This window comes from Salvelinus fontinalis, chromosome 39, assembly GCF_029448725.1.
Source record: "Salvelinus fontinalis isolate EN_2023a chromosome 39, ASM2944872v1, whole genome shotgun sequence".
NCBI lineage: Eukaryota > Metazoa > Chordata > Actinopteri > Salmoniformes > Salmonidae > Salvelinus > Salvelinus fontinalis.
In genome coordinates this window covers 28,192,083-28,206,758 of record NC_074703.1, presented here as the reverse complement: position 1 = coordinate 28,206,758, position 14,676 = coordinate 28,192,083, and the positions used below count along the sequence as shown (strand labels likewise).

The following is a 14,676-nucleotide window of genomic DNA, read 5'->3' as shown; positions in this document are numbered from 1 at the left end:
TCCAAGACTGAAGACACTCTCAATATCCAAGACTGAAGACACTCTCAATATCCAAGTCTGTGGACACTCTCAACATCCAAGACTGAGGACACTCTCAATATACAAGACTAAGGACACTCAATATCCAAGACTGAGGACACTCAATATCCAATACTAAAGACACTCTCAATATCTAAGACTGAGGACACTCAATATCCAAGACTGAGGACACTCAATATCCAAGACTGAGGACACTCAATATCCAAGACTGAAGATACGCTCAATATCCAAGACTGAGGACACTCTCAATATCCAAGACTGGGGACACTCAATATCCAAGACTGAGGACACTCTCAATATCCAAGACTGAGGACACTCAATAGCCAAGACTGAGGACACTCAATATCCAAGACTGAGGACACTCTCAATATCTAAGACTGAGGACACTCTCAATATCCAAGACTGAGGACACTCTCAACATCCAAAACTGAGGACACTCTCAACATCCAAGACTGAGGACACTCTCAATATCCAAAACTGAGGACACTCTCAATATCCAAGTCTGAGGACACTCTCAATATCCAAGTCTGAGAACACTCTCAACAACCAAGACTGAGGACACTCAACATCCAAGACTGAGGACACTCTCAACATCCAAGACTGAGGACACTCAACATCCAATAATGTGTGGCTGTCTGGCTCTGTAGTCCTTTCCTGCAGTCAAACTACCTAATCTTTTTTTTTAAATTAATAAACATAAAATATAAAGAAATGCCAGAAATCTGGTGTTTCTATGTCAAACAGTTTTGCATTATTTCAGTGTTCTGTGATGTATATAAAGTGTAATATTGGGAAGCAAACTCAAAATGTAATACATTTCAACAGTATATCTGACATGGTACAGGTGTCTTCTTTTTGTTAAACCCATAACCATGTGTGTGAGGTGTACATTTTTGTTTCAAAGTAGATTTGTTTAAGACGACCAAGAAACACTCTGTGTGACCCTGATTTAGCCCACTGCAGTAAAAGGTTAAAGGTCCTTTATACCAAATTAGGAAGAATCCCAAACTGAGGCTTCAATGCAAAAGTAGAGATGATTTAATGGGACATCATGATGCCCAAAAAGTGCATTGTGCAGAAAAGTACATAAACAAAAGAATGGAAAAAACAAAACAAACGTTTCGACATCAAGCCGCCCTCAGTGTGACTAAACAGGAAACATCAAGCCGCCCTCAGTGTGACTAAACAGGAAACATCAAGCCGCCCTCAGTGTGACTAAACAGGAAACATCCAGCCACCCTCAGTGTGACTAAACAGGAAACATCAAGCCTCCCTCAGTGTGACTAAACAGGAAACATCAAGCCGCCCTCAGTGTGACTAAACAGGAAACATCAAGCCACCCTCAGTGTGACTAAACAGGAAACATCGAGCCACCCTCAGTGTGACTAAACAGGAAACATCAAGCCGCCCTCAGTGTGACTAAACAGGAAACATCAAGCCACCCTCAGTGTGACTAAACAGGAAACATCAAGCCGCCCTCAGTGTGACTAAACAGGAAACATCAAGCCGCCCTCAGTGTGACTAAACAGGAAACATCAAGCCGCCCTCAGTGTGACTAAACAGGAAACATCAAGCCGCCCTCAGTGTGACTAAACAGGAAACATCAAGCCGCCCTCAGTGTGACTAAACAGGAAACATCAAGCCACCCTCAGTGTGACTAAACAGGAAACATCAAGCCACCCTCAGTGTGACTAAACAGGAAACATCAAGCCGCCCTCAGTGTGACTAAACAGGAAACATCAAGCCGCCCTCAGTGTGACTAAACAGGAAACATCAAGCCGCCATCAGTGTGACTAAACAGGAAACATCAAGCCACCCTCAGTGTGACTAAACAGGAAACATCAAGCCACCCTCAGTGTGACTAAACAGGAAACATCAAGCCACCCTCAGTGTGACTAAACAGGAAACATCAAGCCGCCCTCAGTGTGACTAAACAGGAAACATCAAGCCGCCCTCAGTGTGACTAAACAGGAAACATCAAGCCGCCCTCAGTGTGACTAAACAGGAAACATCAAGCCACCCTCAGTGTGACTAAACAGGAAACATCAAGCCACCCTCAGTGTGACTAAACAGGAAACATCAAGCCACCCTCAGTGTGACTAAACAGGAAACATCAAGCCACCCTCAGTGTGACTAAACAGGAAACATCAAGCCACCCTCAGTGTGACTAAACAGGAAACATCAAGCCACCCTCAGTGTGACTAAACAGGAAACATCAAGCCACCCTCAGTGTGACTAAACAGGAAACATCAAGCCACCCTCAGTGTGACTAAACAGGAAACATCAAGCCACCCTCAGTGTGACTAAACAGGAAACATCAAGCCATCGTCAGTGTGACTAAACAGGAAACATCAAGCCACCCTCAGTGTGACTAAACAGGAAACATCAAGCCGCCCTCAGTGTGACTAAACAGGAAACATCAAGCCACCCTCAGTGTGACTAAACAGGAAACATCAAGCCACCCTCAGTGTGACTAAACAGGAAACATCAAGCCACCCTCAGTGTGACCAAACAGGAAACATCAAGCCACCCTCAGTGTGACTAAACAGGAAACATCAAGCCACCCTCAGTGTGACTAAACAGGAAACATCAAGCCACCCTCAGTGTGACTAAACAGGAAACATCAAGCCACCCTCAGTGTGACTAAACAGGAAACATCAAGCCACCCTCAGTGTGACTAAACAGGAAACATCGAGCCGCCCTCAGTGTGACTAAACAGGAAACATCGAGCCACCCTCAGTGTGACTAAACAGGAAACATCAAGCCACCCTCAGTGTGACTAAACAGGAAACATCAAGCCACCCTCAGTGTGACTAAACAGGAAACATCAAGCCACCCTCAGTGTGACTAAACAGGAAACATCAAGCCACCCTCAGTGTGACTAAACAGGAAACATCAAGCCATCCTCAGTGTGACTAAACAGGAAACATCAAGCCACCCTCAGTGTGACTAAACAGGAAACATCAAGCCACCCTCAGTGTGACTAAACAGGAAACATCAAGCCGCCCTCAGTGTGACTAAACAGGAAACATCGAGCCACCCTCAGTGTGACTAAACAGGAAACATCAAGCCACCCTCAGTGTGACTAAACAGGAAACATCAAGCCGCCCTCAGTGTGACTAAACAGGAAACATCAAGCCACCCTCAGTGTGACTAAACAGGAAACATCAAGCCACCCTCAGTGTGACTAAACAGGAAACATCAAGCCACCCTCAGTGTGACTAAACAGGAAACATCAAGCCACCCTCAGTGTGACTAAACAGGAAACATCAAGCCACCCTCAGTGTGACTAAACAGGAAACATCAAGCCACCCTCAGTGTGACTAAACAGGAAACCTCAAGCCACCCTCAGTGTGACTAAACAGGAAACATCAAGCCACCCTCAGTGTGACTAAACAGGAAACATCAAGCCATCCTCAGTGTGACTAAACAGGAAACATCAAGCCACCCTCAGTGTGACTAAACAGGAAACATCAAGCCGCCCTCAGTGTGACTAAACAGGAAACATCAAGCCACCCTCAGTGTGACTAAACAGGAAACATCAAGCCACCCTCAGTGTGACTAAACAGGAAACATCAAGCCACCCTCAGTGTGACCAAACAGGAAACATCAAGCCAACCTCAGTGTGACCAAACAGGAAACATCTAGCCACCCTCAGTGTGACTAAACAGGAAACATCAAGCCACCCTCAGTGTGACTAAACAGGAAACATCAAGCCACCCTCAGTGTGACTAAACAGGAAACATCAAGCCACCCTCAGTGTGACTAAACAGGAAACATCAAGCCACCCTCAGTGTGACCAAACAGGAAACATCAAGCCACCCTCAGTGTGACTAAACAGGAAACATCAAGCCAACCTCAGTGTGACTAAACAGGAAACATCAAGCCACCCTCAGTGTGACTAAACAGGAAACATCAAGCCGCCCTCAGTGTGACTAAACAGGAAACATCGAGCCACCCTCAGTGTGACTAAACAGGAAACATCAAGCCACCCTCAGTGTGACTAAACAGGAAACATCAAGCCACCCTCAGTGTGACTAAACAGGAAACATCAAGCCACCCTCAGTGTGACTAAACAGGAAACATCAAGCCACCCTCAGTGTGACTAAACAGGAAACATCAAGCCATCCTCAGTGTGACTAAACAGGAAACATCAAGCCACCCTCAGTGTGACTAAACAGGAAACATCAAGCCACCCTCAGTGTGACTAAACAGGAAACATCAAGCCGCCCTCAGTGTGACTAAACAGGAAACATCGAGCCACCCTCAGTGTGACTAAACAGGAAACATCAAGCCACCCTCAGTGTGACTAAACAGGAAACATCAAGCCGCCCTCAGTGTGACTAAACAGGAAACATCAAGCCACCCTCAGTGTGACTAAACAGGAAACATCAAGCCGCCCTCAGTGTGACTAAACAGGAAACATCAAGCCACCCTCAGTGTGACTAAACAGGAAACATCAAGCCACCCTCAGTGTGACTAAACAGGAAACATCAAGCCACCCTCAGTGTGACTAAACAGGAAACATCAAGCCACCCTCAGTGTGACTAAACAGGAAACATCAAGCCACCCTCAGTGTGACTAAACAGGAAACATCAAGCCACCCTCAGTGTGACTAAACAGGAAACATCAAGCCACCCTCAGTGTGACTAAACAGGAAACATCAAGCCACCCTCAGTGTGACTAAACAGGAAACATCAAGCCATCCTCAGTGTGACTAAACAGGAAACATCAAGCCACCCTCAGTGTGACTAAACAGGAAACATCAAGCCGCCCTCAGTGTGACTAAACAGGAAACATCAAGCCACCCTCAGTGTGACTAAACAGGAAACATCAAGCCACCCTCAGTGTGACTAAACAGGAAACATCAAGCCACCCTCAGTGTGACCAAACAGGAAACATCAAGCCACCCTCAGTGTGACTAAACAGGAAACATCAAGCCATCCTCAGTGTGACTAAACAGGAAACATCAAGCCGCCCTCAGTGTGACTAAACAGGAAACATCAAGCCACCCTCAGTGTGACTAAACAGGAAACATCTAGCCACCCTCAGTGTGACTAAACAGGAAACATCAAGCCGCCCTCAGTGTGACTAAACAGGAAACATCAAGCCACCCTCAGTGTGACTAAACAGGAAACATCAAGCCACCCTCAGTGTGACTAAACAGGAAACATCAAGCCACCCTCAGTGTGACTAAACAGGAAACATCAAGCCGCCCTCAGTGTGACTAAACAGGAAACATCGAGCCACCCTCAGTGTGACTAAACAGGAAACATCAAGCCACCCTCAGTGTGACTAAACAGGAAACATCAAGCCGCCCTCAGTGTGACTAAACAGGAAACATCAAGCCACCCTCAGTGTGACTAAACAGGAAACATCAAGCCACCCTCAGTGTGACTAAACAGGAAACATCAAGCCAACCTCAGTGTGACTAAACAGGAAACCTGAGGACTCTCCATCTGTGATTCCTGGAAAACCTGGCGATTTAGTGAAAGCTACCAGACGTTTCCAATCCTAGTTACTCAGCCAGGGCAACAACACCTCAAGAGAGTGTGATTCCACATGACCTCTGCTCCGCTCTACATTTAATTAGACCGTACGGACCTAATCTATGTTGTCAAAACGTACAGGACAGATCACAAATCACTCCTCAATAGTGACCCCTTGACCCAGACACTTGTTTTCCCCACAGGACCTGCTGTTCAGGTTGCCGTGGCCACCAGACCCAGGGATGGTAATAGCCAGCCTATCAGGTGGCAGCAGCGTGGGGGTTGTAATTCCCTACAGACCAAGGACAGTACGGACAGACGGCCAGTCACCAAAATAACAGATTAGTGAAGCTAGAGAGACAAGGAAGTGCTGGGTTCAGGGAAAGTAACAGATGACTTCCTCATTACTACAGGGTCACACAGGAAATACTTCCATATGACTTCCTCATTACTACAGGCTCACACAGGAAATACTTCCAGATGACTTCCTCATTACTACAGGCTCACACAGGAAATACTTCCATATGACTTCCTCATTACTACAGGCTCACACAGGAAATACTTCCAGATGACTTCCTCATTACTACAGGATCACACAGGAAATACTTCCAGATCACTTCCTCTTTCCTCCTAACAAAAAGGTTCAGAGCAGGAAGACAGACAGGCAGACAGACATGGGAGTGGAAGACAGACAGACAGATATGGGCTGCAGGATGCCCCAAATTCATCCCCATTCCCTATATAGTGCACTACTTTAGACCAGAGCCCTATTCCCTATATAGTGCACTACTGTTGACCAGAGCCCTATGTAGGGAAAAGTGTGTCATTTGGGACGCATATACAGGAACTCACCAGTTTCTGTTCCTGCAGTCAAACGTGACGACACCATTTTCATCTGGGGTCCACGCGATGCCTGTGGAAATGGTGTATTGGAAAAGCCTGGTGTGAACTTACAATATGGTACAATGCTGAATTATCAGTTCAGATGACCTTGATAGACTCAGCTATAGACTGGAACAGCTGAGTCCCACTATACCTCTAATGACCTGAATGACTCAGCTATAGACTGGAACAGCTGAGTCCCTCCAATGACCTGAATGACTCAGCTACAGACTGGAACAGCTGAGTCCCACTATACCTCTAATGACCTGAATGACTCAGCTACAGACTGGAACAGCTGAGTCCCACTATACCTCTAATGACCTGATAGACTCAGCTATAGACTGGAAAAGCTGAGTCCCACTATACCTCTAATGACCTGATAGACTCAGCTATAGACTGGAACAGCTGAGTCCCTCTAATGACCTGACAGACACAGCTATAGACTGGAACAGCTGAGTCCCACTATACCTCTAATGACCTGATAGACTCAGCTATAGACTGGAACAGCTGAGTCCCACTATACCTCTAATGACCTGAATGACTCAGCTACAGACTGGAACAGCTGAGTCCCACTATACCTCTAATGACCTGATAGACTCAGCTATAGACTGGAACAGCTGAGTCCCACTATACCTCTAATGACCTGATAGACTCAGCTATAGACTGGAAAAGCTGAGTCCCACTATACCTCTAATGACCTGACAGACTCAGCTATAGACTGGAACAGCTGAGTCCCACTTTACCTCTAATGACCTGATAGACTCAGCTATAGACTGGAACAGCTGAGTCCCTCTAATGACCTGACAGACACAGCTATAGACTGGAACAGCTGAGTCCCACTATACCTCTAATGACCTGATAGACTCAGCTATAGACTGGAACAGCTGAGTCCCACTATACCTCTAATGACCTGATAGACTCAGCTATAGACTGGAACAGCTGAGTCCCACTATACCTCTAATGACCTGATAGACTCAGCTATAGACTGGAACAGCTGAGTCCCTCTAATGACCTGACAGACACAGCTATAGACTGGAACAGCTGAGTCCCACTATACCTCTAATGACCTGATAGACTCAGCTATAGACTGGAACAGCTGAGTCCCACTATACCTCTAATGACCTGAATGACTCAGCTACAGACTGGAACAGCTGAGTCCCACTATACCTCTAATGACCTGATAGACTCAGCTATAGACTGGAACAGCTGAGTCCCACTATACCTCTAATGACGTGATAGACTCAGCTATAGACTGGAAAAGCTGAGTCCCACTATACCTCTAATGACCTGACAGACTCAGCTATAGACTGGAACAGCTGAGTCCCACTTTACCTCTAATGACCTGATAGACTCAGCTATAGACTGGAACAGCTGAGTCCCTCTAATGACCTGACAGACACAGCTATAGACTGGAACAGCTGAGTCCCACTATACCTCTAATGACCTGATAGACTCAGCTATAGACTGGAACAGCTGAGTCCCACTATACCTCTAATGACCTGATAGACTCAGCTATAGACTGGAACAGCTGAGTCCCACTATACCTCTAATTACCTGACAGACTCAGCTAGAGACTGGAACAGCTGAGTCCCACTATACCTCTAATGACCTGATAGACTCAGCTATAGACTGGAACAGCTGAGTCCCTCTAATGACCTGACAGACACAGCTATAGACTGGAACAGCTGAGTCCCACTATACCTCTAATGACCTGATAGACTCAGCTATAGACTGGAACAGCTGAGTCCCACTATACCTCTAATGACCTGATAGACTCAGCTATAGACTGGAAAAGCTGAGTCCCACTATACCTCTAATGACCTGATAGACTCAGCTATAGACTGGAACAGCTGAGTCCCACTATACCTCTAATGACCTGATAGACTCAGCTATAGACTGGAACAGCTGAGTCCCTCTAATGACCTGACAGACACAGCTATAGACTGGAACAGCTGAGTCCCACTATACCTCTAATGACCTGATAGACTCAGCTATAGACTGGAACAGCTGAGTCCCACTATACCTCTAATGACCTGAATGACTCAGCTACAGACTGGAACAGCTGAGTCCCACTATACCTCTAATGACCTGATAGACTCAGCTATAGACTGGAACAGCTGAGTCCCACTATACCTCTAATGACCTGATAGACTCAGCTATAGACTGGAACAGCTGAGTCCCACTATACCTCTAATGACCTGATAGACTCAGCTATAGACTGGAACAGCTGAGTCCCTCTAATGACCTGACAGACACAGCTATAGACTGGAACAGCTGAGTCCCACTATACCTCTAATGACCTGATAGACTCAGCTATAGACTGGAACAGCTGAGTCCCACTATACCTCTAATGACCTGAATGACTCAGCTACAGACTGGAACAGCTGAGTCCCACTATACCTCTAATGACCTGATAGACTCAGCTATAGACTGGAACAGCTGAGTCCCACTATACCTCTAATGACGTGATAGACTCAGCTATAGACTGGAAAAGCTGAGTCCCACTATACCTCTAATGACCTGACAGACTCAGCTATAGACTGGAACAGCTGAGTCCCACTTTACCTCTAATGACCTGATAGACTCAGCTATAGACTGGAACAGCTGAGTCCCTCTAATGACCTGACAGACACAGCTATAGACTGGAACAGCTGAGTCCCACTATACCTCTAATGACCTGATAGACTCAGCTATAGACTGGAACAGCTGAGTCCCACTATACCTCTAATGACCTGATAGACTCAGCTATAGACTGGAACAGCTGAGTCCCACTATACCTCTAATGACCTGACAGACTCAGCTAGAGACTGGAACAGCTGAGTCCCACTATACCTCTAATGACCTGATAGACTCAGCTATAGACTGGAACAGCTGAGTCCCTCTAATGACCTGACAGACACAGCTATAGACTGGAACAGCTGAGTCCCACTATACCTCTAATGACCTGATAGACTCAGCTATAGACTGGAACAGCTGAGTCCCACTATACCTCTAATGACCTGATAGACTCAGCTATAGACTGGAAAAGCTGAGTCCCACTATACCTCTAATGACCTGATAGACTCAGCTATAGACTGGAACAGCTGAGTCCCACTATACCTCTAATGACCTGATAGACTCAGCTATAGACTGGAACAGCTGAGTCCCTCTAATGACCTGACAGACACAGCTATAGACTGGAACAGCTGAGTCCCACTATACCTCTAATGACCTGATAGACTCAGCTATAGACTGGAACAGCTGAGTCCCACTATACCTCTAATGACCTGAATGACTCAGCTACAGACTGGAACAGCTGAGTCCCACTATACCTCTAATGACCTGATAGACTCAGCTATAGACTGGAACAGCTGAGTCCCACTATACCTCTAATGACCTGATAGACTCAGCTATAGACTGGAAAAGCTGAGTCCCACTATACCTCTAATGACCTGACAGACTCAGCTATAGACTGGAACAGCTGAGTCCCACTTTACCTCTAATGACCTGATAGACTCAGCTATAGACTGGAACAGCTGAGTCCCTCTAATGACCTGACAGACACAGCTATAGACTGGAACAGCTGAGTCCCACTATACCTCTAATGACCTGATAGACTCAGCTATAGACTGGAACAGCTGAGTCCCACTATACCTCTAATGACCTGATCGACTCAGCTATAGACTGGAACAGCTGAGTCCCACTATACCTCTAATGACCTGACAGACTCAGCTATAGACTGGAACAGCTGAGTCCCACTATACCTCTAATGACCTGATAGACTCAGCTATAGACTGGAACAGCTGAGTCCCTCTAATGACCTGACAGACACAGCTATAGACTGGAACAGCTGAGTCCCACTATACCTCTAATGACCTGATAGACTCAGCTATAGACTGGAACAGCTGAGTCCCACTATACCTCTAATGACCTGATAGACTCAGCTATAGACTGGAAAAGCTGAGTCCCACTATACCTCTAATGACCTGATAGACTCAGCTATAGACTGGAACAGCTGAGTCCCACTATACCTCTAATGACCTGATAGACTCAGCTATAGACTGGAACAGCTGAGTCCCACTATACCTCTAATGACCTGACAGACTCAGCTATAGACTGGAACAGCTGAGTCCCACTATACCTCTAATGACCTGATAGACTCAGCTATAGACTGGAAAAGCTGAGTCCCACTATACCTCTAATGACCTGATAGACTCAGCTATAGACTGGAACAGCTGAGTCCCACTATACCTCTAATGACCTGATAGACTCAGCTATAGACTGGAACAGCTGAGTCCCACTATACCTCTAATGACCTGATAGACTCAGCTATAGACTGGAACAGCTGAGTCCCACTATACCTCTAATGACCTGATAGACTCAGCTATAGACTGGAACAGCTGAGTCCCTCTAATGACCTGACAGACACAGCTATAGACTGGAATAGCTGAGTCCCTCTAATGACCTGACAGACTCAGCTATAGACTGGAACAGCTGAGTCCCACTATACCTCTAATGACCTGATAGACTCAGCTACAGACACTGCCATTCTCCATTAAAACTGCTGTCAGTTTAACCTAGCAAGGCTACTGGGTTCAGCTGGTTCTGCTGCAGTGTGGAGTGCTGATCTGTAGATTTATCTGAGCGGGACTTGTGCTGTGGGTCTGTCTGACTGTCTGCCTGCCTGTACAGTATTTTGGGTCTGTCTGTCTGTCTCGGGTGTGTGCGTGCGTGTACAGTATTGTGGGTGTGTCTGTCTGGGGCGTGTGTGTGTGTGCCTGTACAGTATTGTGGGTCTGTCTGTCTGTCTGGGGGGTGTGTGTGCGTGCCTGTACAGTATTGTGGTCTATCTGTCCGGGGCGTGTGTGTGATGCGTGAGTGTGTTGTTACCTGGGTAGAGTCTGAAGAAGCCAGTGGCACTGCCAAAGTACTGCCAGGTTAGAGTAGGGTCCTTCTGGAAGTTATCCACGAACACATCGTTCAGGGCCTCCGACATGTACACCCCGTTTAGAATACCAGGGTCTGACCACACCGAGGGAGGGAGGGAGACAGAGGGGAGGGGAAGCAGAGGGACAGGGAGGAAGTGAGAGCGAGAGATTGTGAGAGAGTGAAAGAGAGAGTGTGTGAGAGAGACAGAGAGAGAGAGTGTGTGAGAGAGGAAGGGAGAGAGAGAGAGTGAGAGAGGGAGTGTGAGAGAGAGTGAGAGAGGGAGGGAGCGTGAGAGAAAGTGAGCGAGAGAGAGAGAGAGATAGTGAGAGAGGAAGTGTGTGAGAGAAACAGAGAGAGAGAGGGTGTGTGAGAGAGGAAGTGTGTGTGAGAGAGAGAGAGAGTGAGAGAGAGAGTGAGAGAGAGAGTGAGAGAGAGAGAGAAAGAGTGAGAGAGAGATTGAGAGAGAGAGAGAGAGAGAGAGAGAGAGAGAGAGAGAGAGAGAGAGAGAGAGAGAGAGAGAGAGAGAGAGAGAGAGAGGAAGAGAGAGAGAGAGCGAGTGAGGGAGTGAGTGAGAGAGGCTCAGAGAGCGAGAGTGAGGGAGTGAGGGAGTGAGAGAGGGTCAGAGAGTGAGAGTGAGGGAGTGAGAGAGGGTCAGAGAGTGAGAGTGAGGGGGTGAGGGAGTGAGAGTGAGAGAGATGGAGGGAAAGGAACAGGGTAGAGAGTTAGTATCTGATGAACAGTCCTCCCTTTAAGGCCTCTGAAGCAGTAATGAGAACAGGGTAGAGAGTTAGTATCTGATGAACAGTCCTCCCTTTAAGGCCTCTGAAGCAGTAATGAGAACAGGGTAGAGAGTTAGTATCTGATGAACAGTCCTCCCTTTAAGGCCTCTGAAGCAGTAATGAGAACAGGGTAGAGAGTTAGTATCTGATGAACAGTCCTCCCTTTAAGGCCTCTGAAGCAGTAATGAGAACAGGGTAGAGAGTTAGTATCTGATGAACAGTCCTCCCTTTAAGGCCTCTGAAGCAGTAATGAGAACAGGGTAGAGAGTTAGTATCTGATGAACAGTCCTCCCTTTAAGGCCTCTGAAGCAGTAATGAGAACAGGGTAGAGAGTTAGTATCTGATGAACAGTCCTCCCTTTAAGGCCTCTGAAGCAGTAATGAGAACAGGGTAGAGAGTTAGTATCTGATGAACAGTCCTCCCTTTAAGGCCTCTGAAGCAGTAATGAGAACAGGGTAGAGAGTTAGTATCTGATGAACAGTCCTCCCTTTAAGGCCTCTGAAGCAGTAATGAGAACAGGGTAGAGAGTTAGTATCTGATGAACAGTCCTCCCTTTAAGGCCTCTGAAGCAGTAATGAGAACAGGGTAGAGAGTTAGTATCTGATGAACAGTCCTCCCTTTAAGGCCTCTGAAGCAGTAATGAGAACAGGGTAGAGAGTTAGTATCTGATGAACAGTCCTCCCTTTAAGGCCTCTGAAGCAGTAATGAGAACAGGGTAGAGAGTTAGTATCTGATGAACAGTCCTCCCTTTAAGGCCTCTGAAGCAGTAATGAGAACAGGGTAGAGAGTTAGTATCTGATGAACAGTCCTCCCTTTAAGGCCTCTGAAGCAGTAATGAGAACAGGGTAGAGAGTTAGTATCTGATGAACAGTCCTCCCTTTAAGGCCTCTGAAGCAGTAATGAGAACAGGGTAGAGAGTTAGTATCTGATGAACAGTCCTCCCTTTAAGGCCTCTGAAGCAGTAATGAGAACAGGGTAGAGAGTTAGTATCTGATGAACAGTCCTCCCTTTAAGGCCTCTGAAGCAGTAATGAGAACAGGGTAGAGAGTTAGTATCTGATGAACAGTCCTCCCTTTAAGGCCTCTGAAGCAGTAATGAGAACAGGGTAGAGAGTTAGTATCTGATGAACAGTCCTCCCTTTAAGGCCTCTGAAGCAGTAATGAGAACAGGGTAGAGAGTTAGTATCTGATGAACAGTCCTCCCTTTAAGGCCTCTGAAGCAGTAATGAGAACAGGGTAGAGAGTTAGTATCTGATGAACAGTCCTCCCTTTAAGGCCTCTGAAGCAGTAATGAGAACAACATCAAATGGTTTTCATACTCCGGAGCAAAAAGCCAACATCTAAAGACAGGGAACTAAACCCTGGCTGGTGTTGAGAGACCGTGGCATTGTCCTAATGAACCACCGCTAGCTGACCTTTGTTGTAAACGTTGGTGGGGACCTGTATGTCGCTCTGCAGAGTGTTGACCTGGAGCTTGTTGAAGTGTTCATTCTCTTCCAGAGGAAACTCTCCTCCCAGCTCGATAGCGTTTCCATCTTTATCCACTGAGTTGATCAGCATAGAGTTATAGTAGTCAAACTGAAGAGGAGAGAGAAATCACAGAGTTACTGTAGTCAGACTGAAGAGGAGAGAAATCACAGAGTTACTGTAGTCAAACTACAACAGAGATCATAGGGAAAGATAAGGTCAAACTACAATAGAGAGCATAGGGAAAGATAAGGTCAAACTACAACAGAGAGCATAGTAAAAGAGAAGGTCAAACTACAACAGAGAGCATAGGGAAAGAGAAGGTCAAACTACAACAGAGAGCATAGGGAAAGAGAAGGTCGAACTACAACAGAGAGCATAGGGAAAGAGAAGGTCAAACTACAACAGAGAGTATAGGGAAAGAGAAGGTCAAACTACAACAGAGAGCATGGGGAAAGAGAAGGTCAAACTACAACAGAGAGCATAGGACAAGATAAGGTCAAACTACAACAGAGAGCATAGGGAAAGAGAAGGTCACACTACAACAGAGAGCATAGGGAAAGAGAAGGTCAAACTACAACAGAGAGCATGGGGAAAGAGAAGGTCAAACTACAAGAGAGAGCATAGGGAAAGAGAAGGTCAAACTACAACAGAGAGCATGGGGAAAGAGAAGGTCAAACTACAACAGAGAGCATAGGGAAAGAGAAGGTCAAACTACAACAGAGAGCATAGGGAAAGATAAGGTCAAACTACAACAGAGAGCACAGGGAAAGAGAAGGTCAAACTACAACAGAGAGCATAGGGAAAGAGAAGGTCAAACTACAACAGAGAGCATAGGGAAAGAGAAGGTCGAACTACAACAGAGAGCATAGGGAAAGAGAAGGTCACACTACAACAGAGAGTGCACATCAAAGGTCCATAACTGCTGTACATTTCAAACCTTGCATATTTTGTACAGCTGTAATGATCTTGTTTTGTGTTTTATATGTATAATAATAAAGTTGTTATATTTGTTACGTGTGCTTTGCGTTCGGAAAGTATTCAGAATCATTGACTTTTTACGTTACAGCCTTATTCTAAAATGTATTAAATAAAACAAATTCCTCATCAATC

At 46.1% G+C, this 14,676-nt stretch overlaps 1 protein-coding gene across 1 annotated transcript in view; it reads right to left on the bottom strand.

Moving 5' to 3' along the window:
- Positions 1-14,676, bottom strand: part of LOC129838733 (voltage-dependent calcium channel subunit alpha-2/delta-4-like) — a 68,161-nt gene that overhangs the window by 38,658 nt on the left and 14,827 nt on the right. Inside the window, exons 4-6 of the mRNA XM_055905889.1 lie at positions 13,512-13,674; positions 11,280-11,411; positions 6,381-6,441 (exon numbers count right to left, since the gene is read on the bottom strand). Coding sequence (XP_055761864.1) covers positions 6,381-6,441; positions 11,280-11,411; positions 13,512-13,674 — 356 coding nt within the window. The remainder of the gene's footprint in view (positions 1-6,380; positions 6,442-11,279; positions 11,412-13,511; positions 13,675-14,676) is intronic.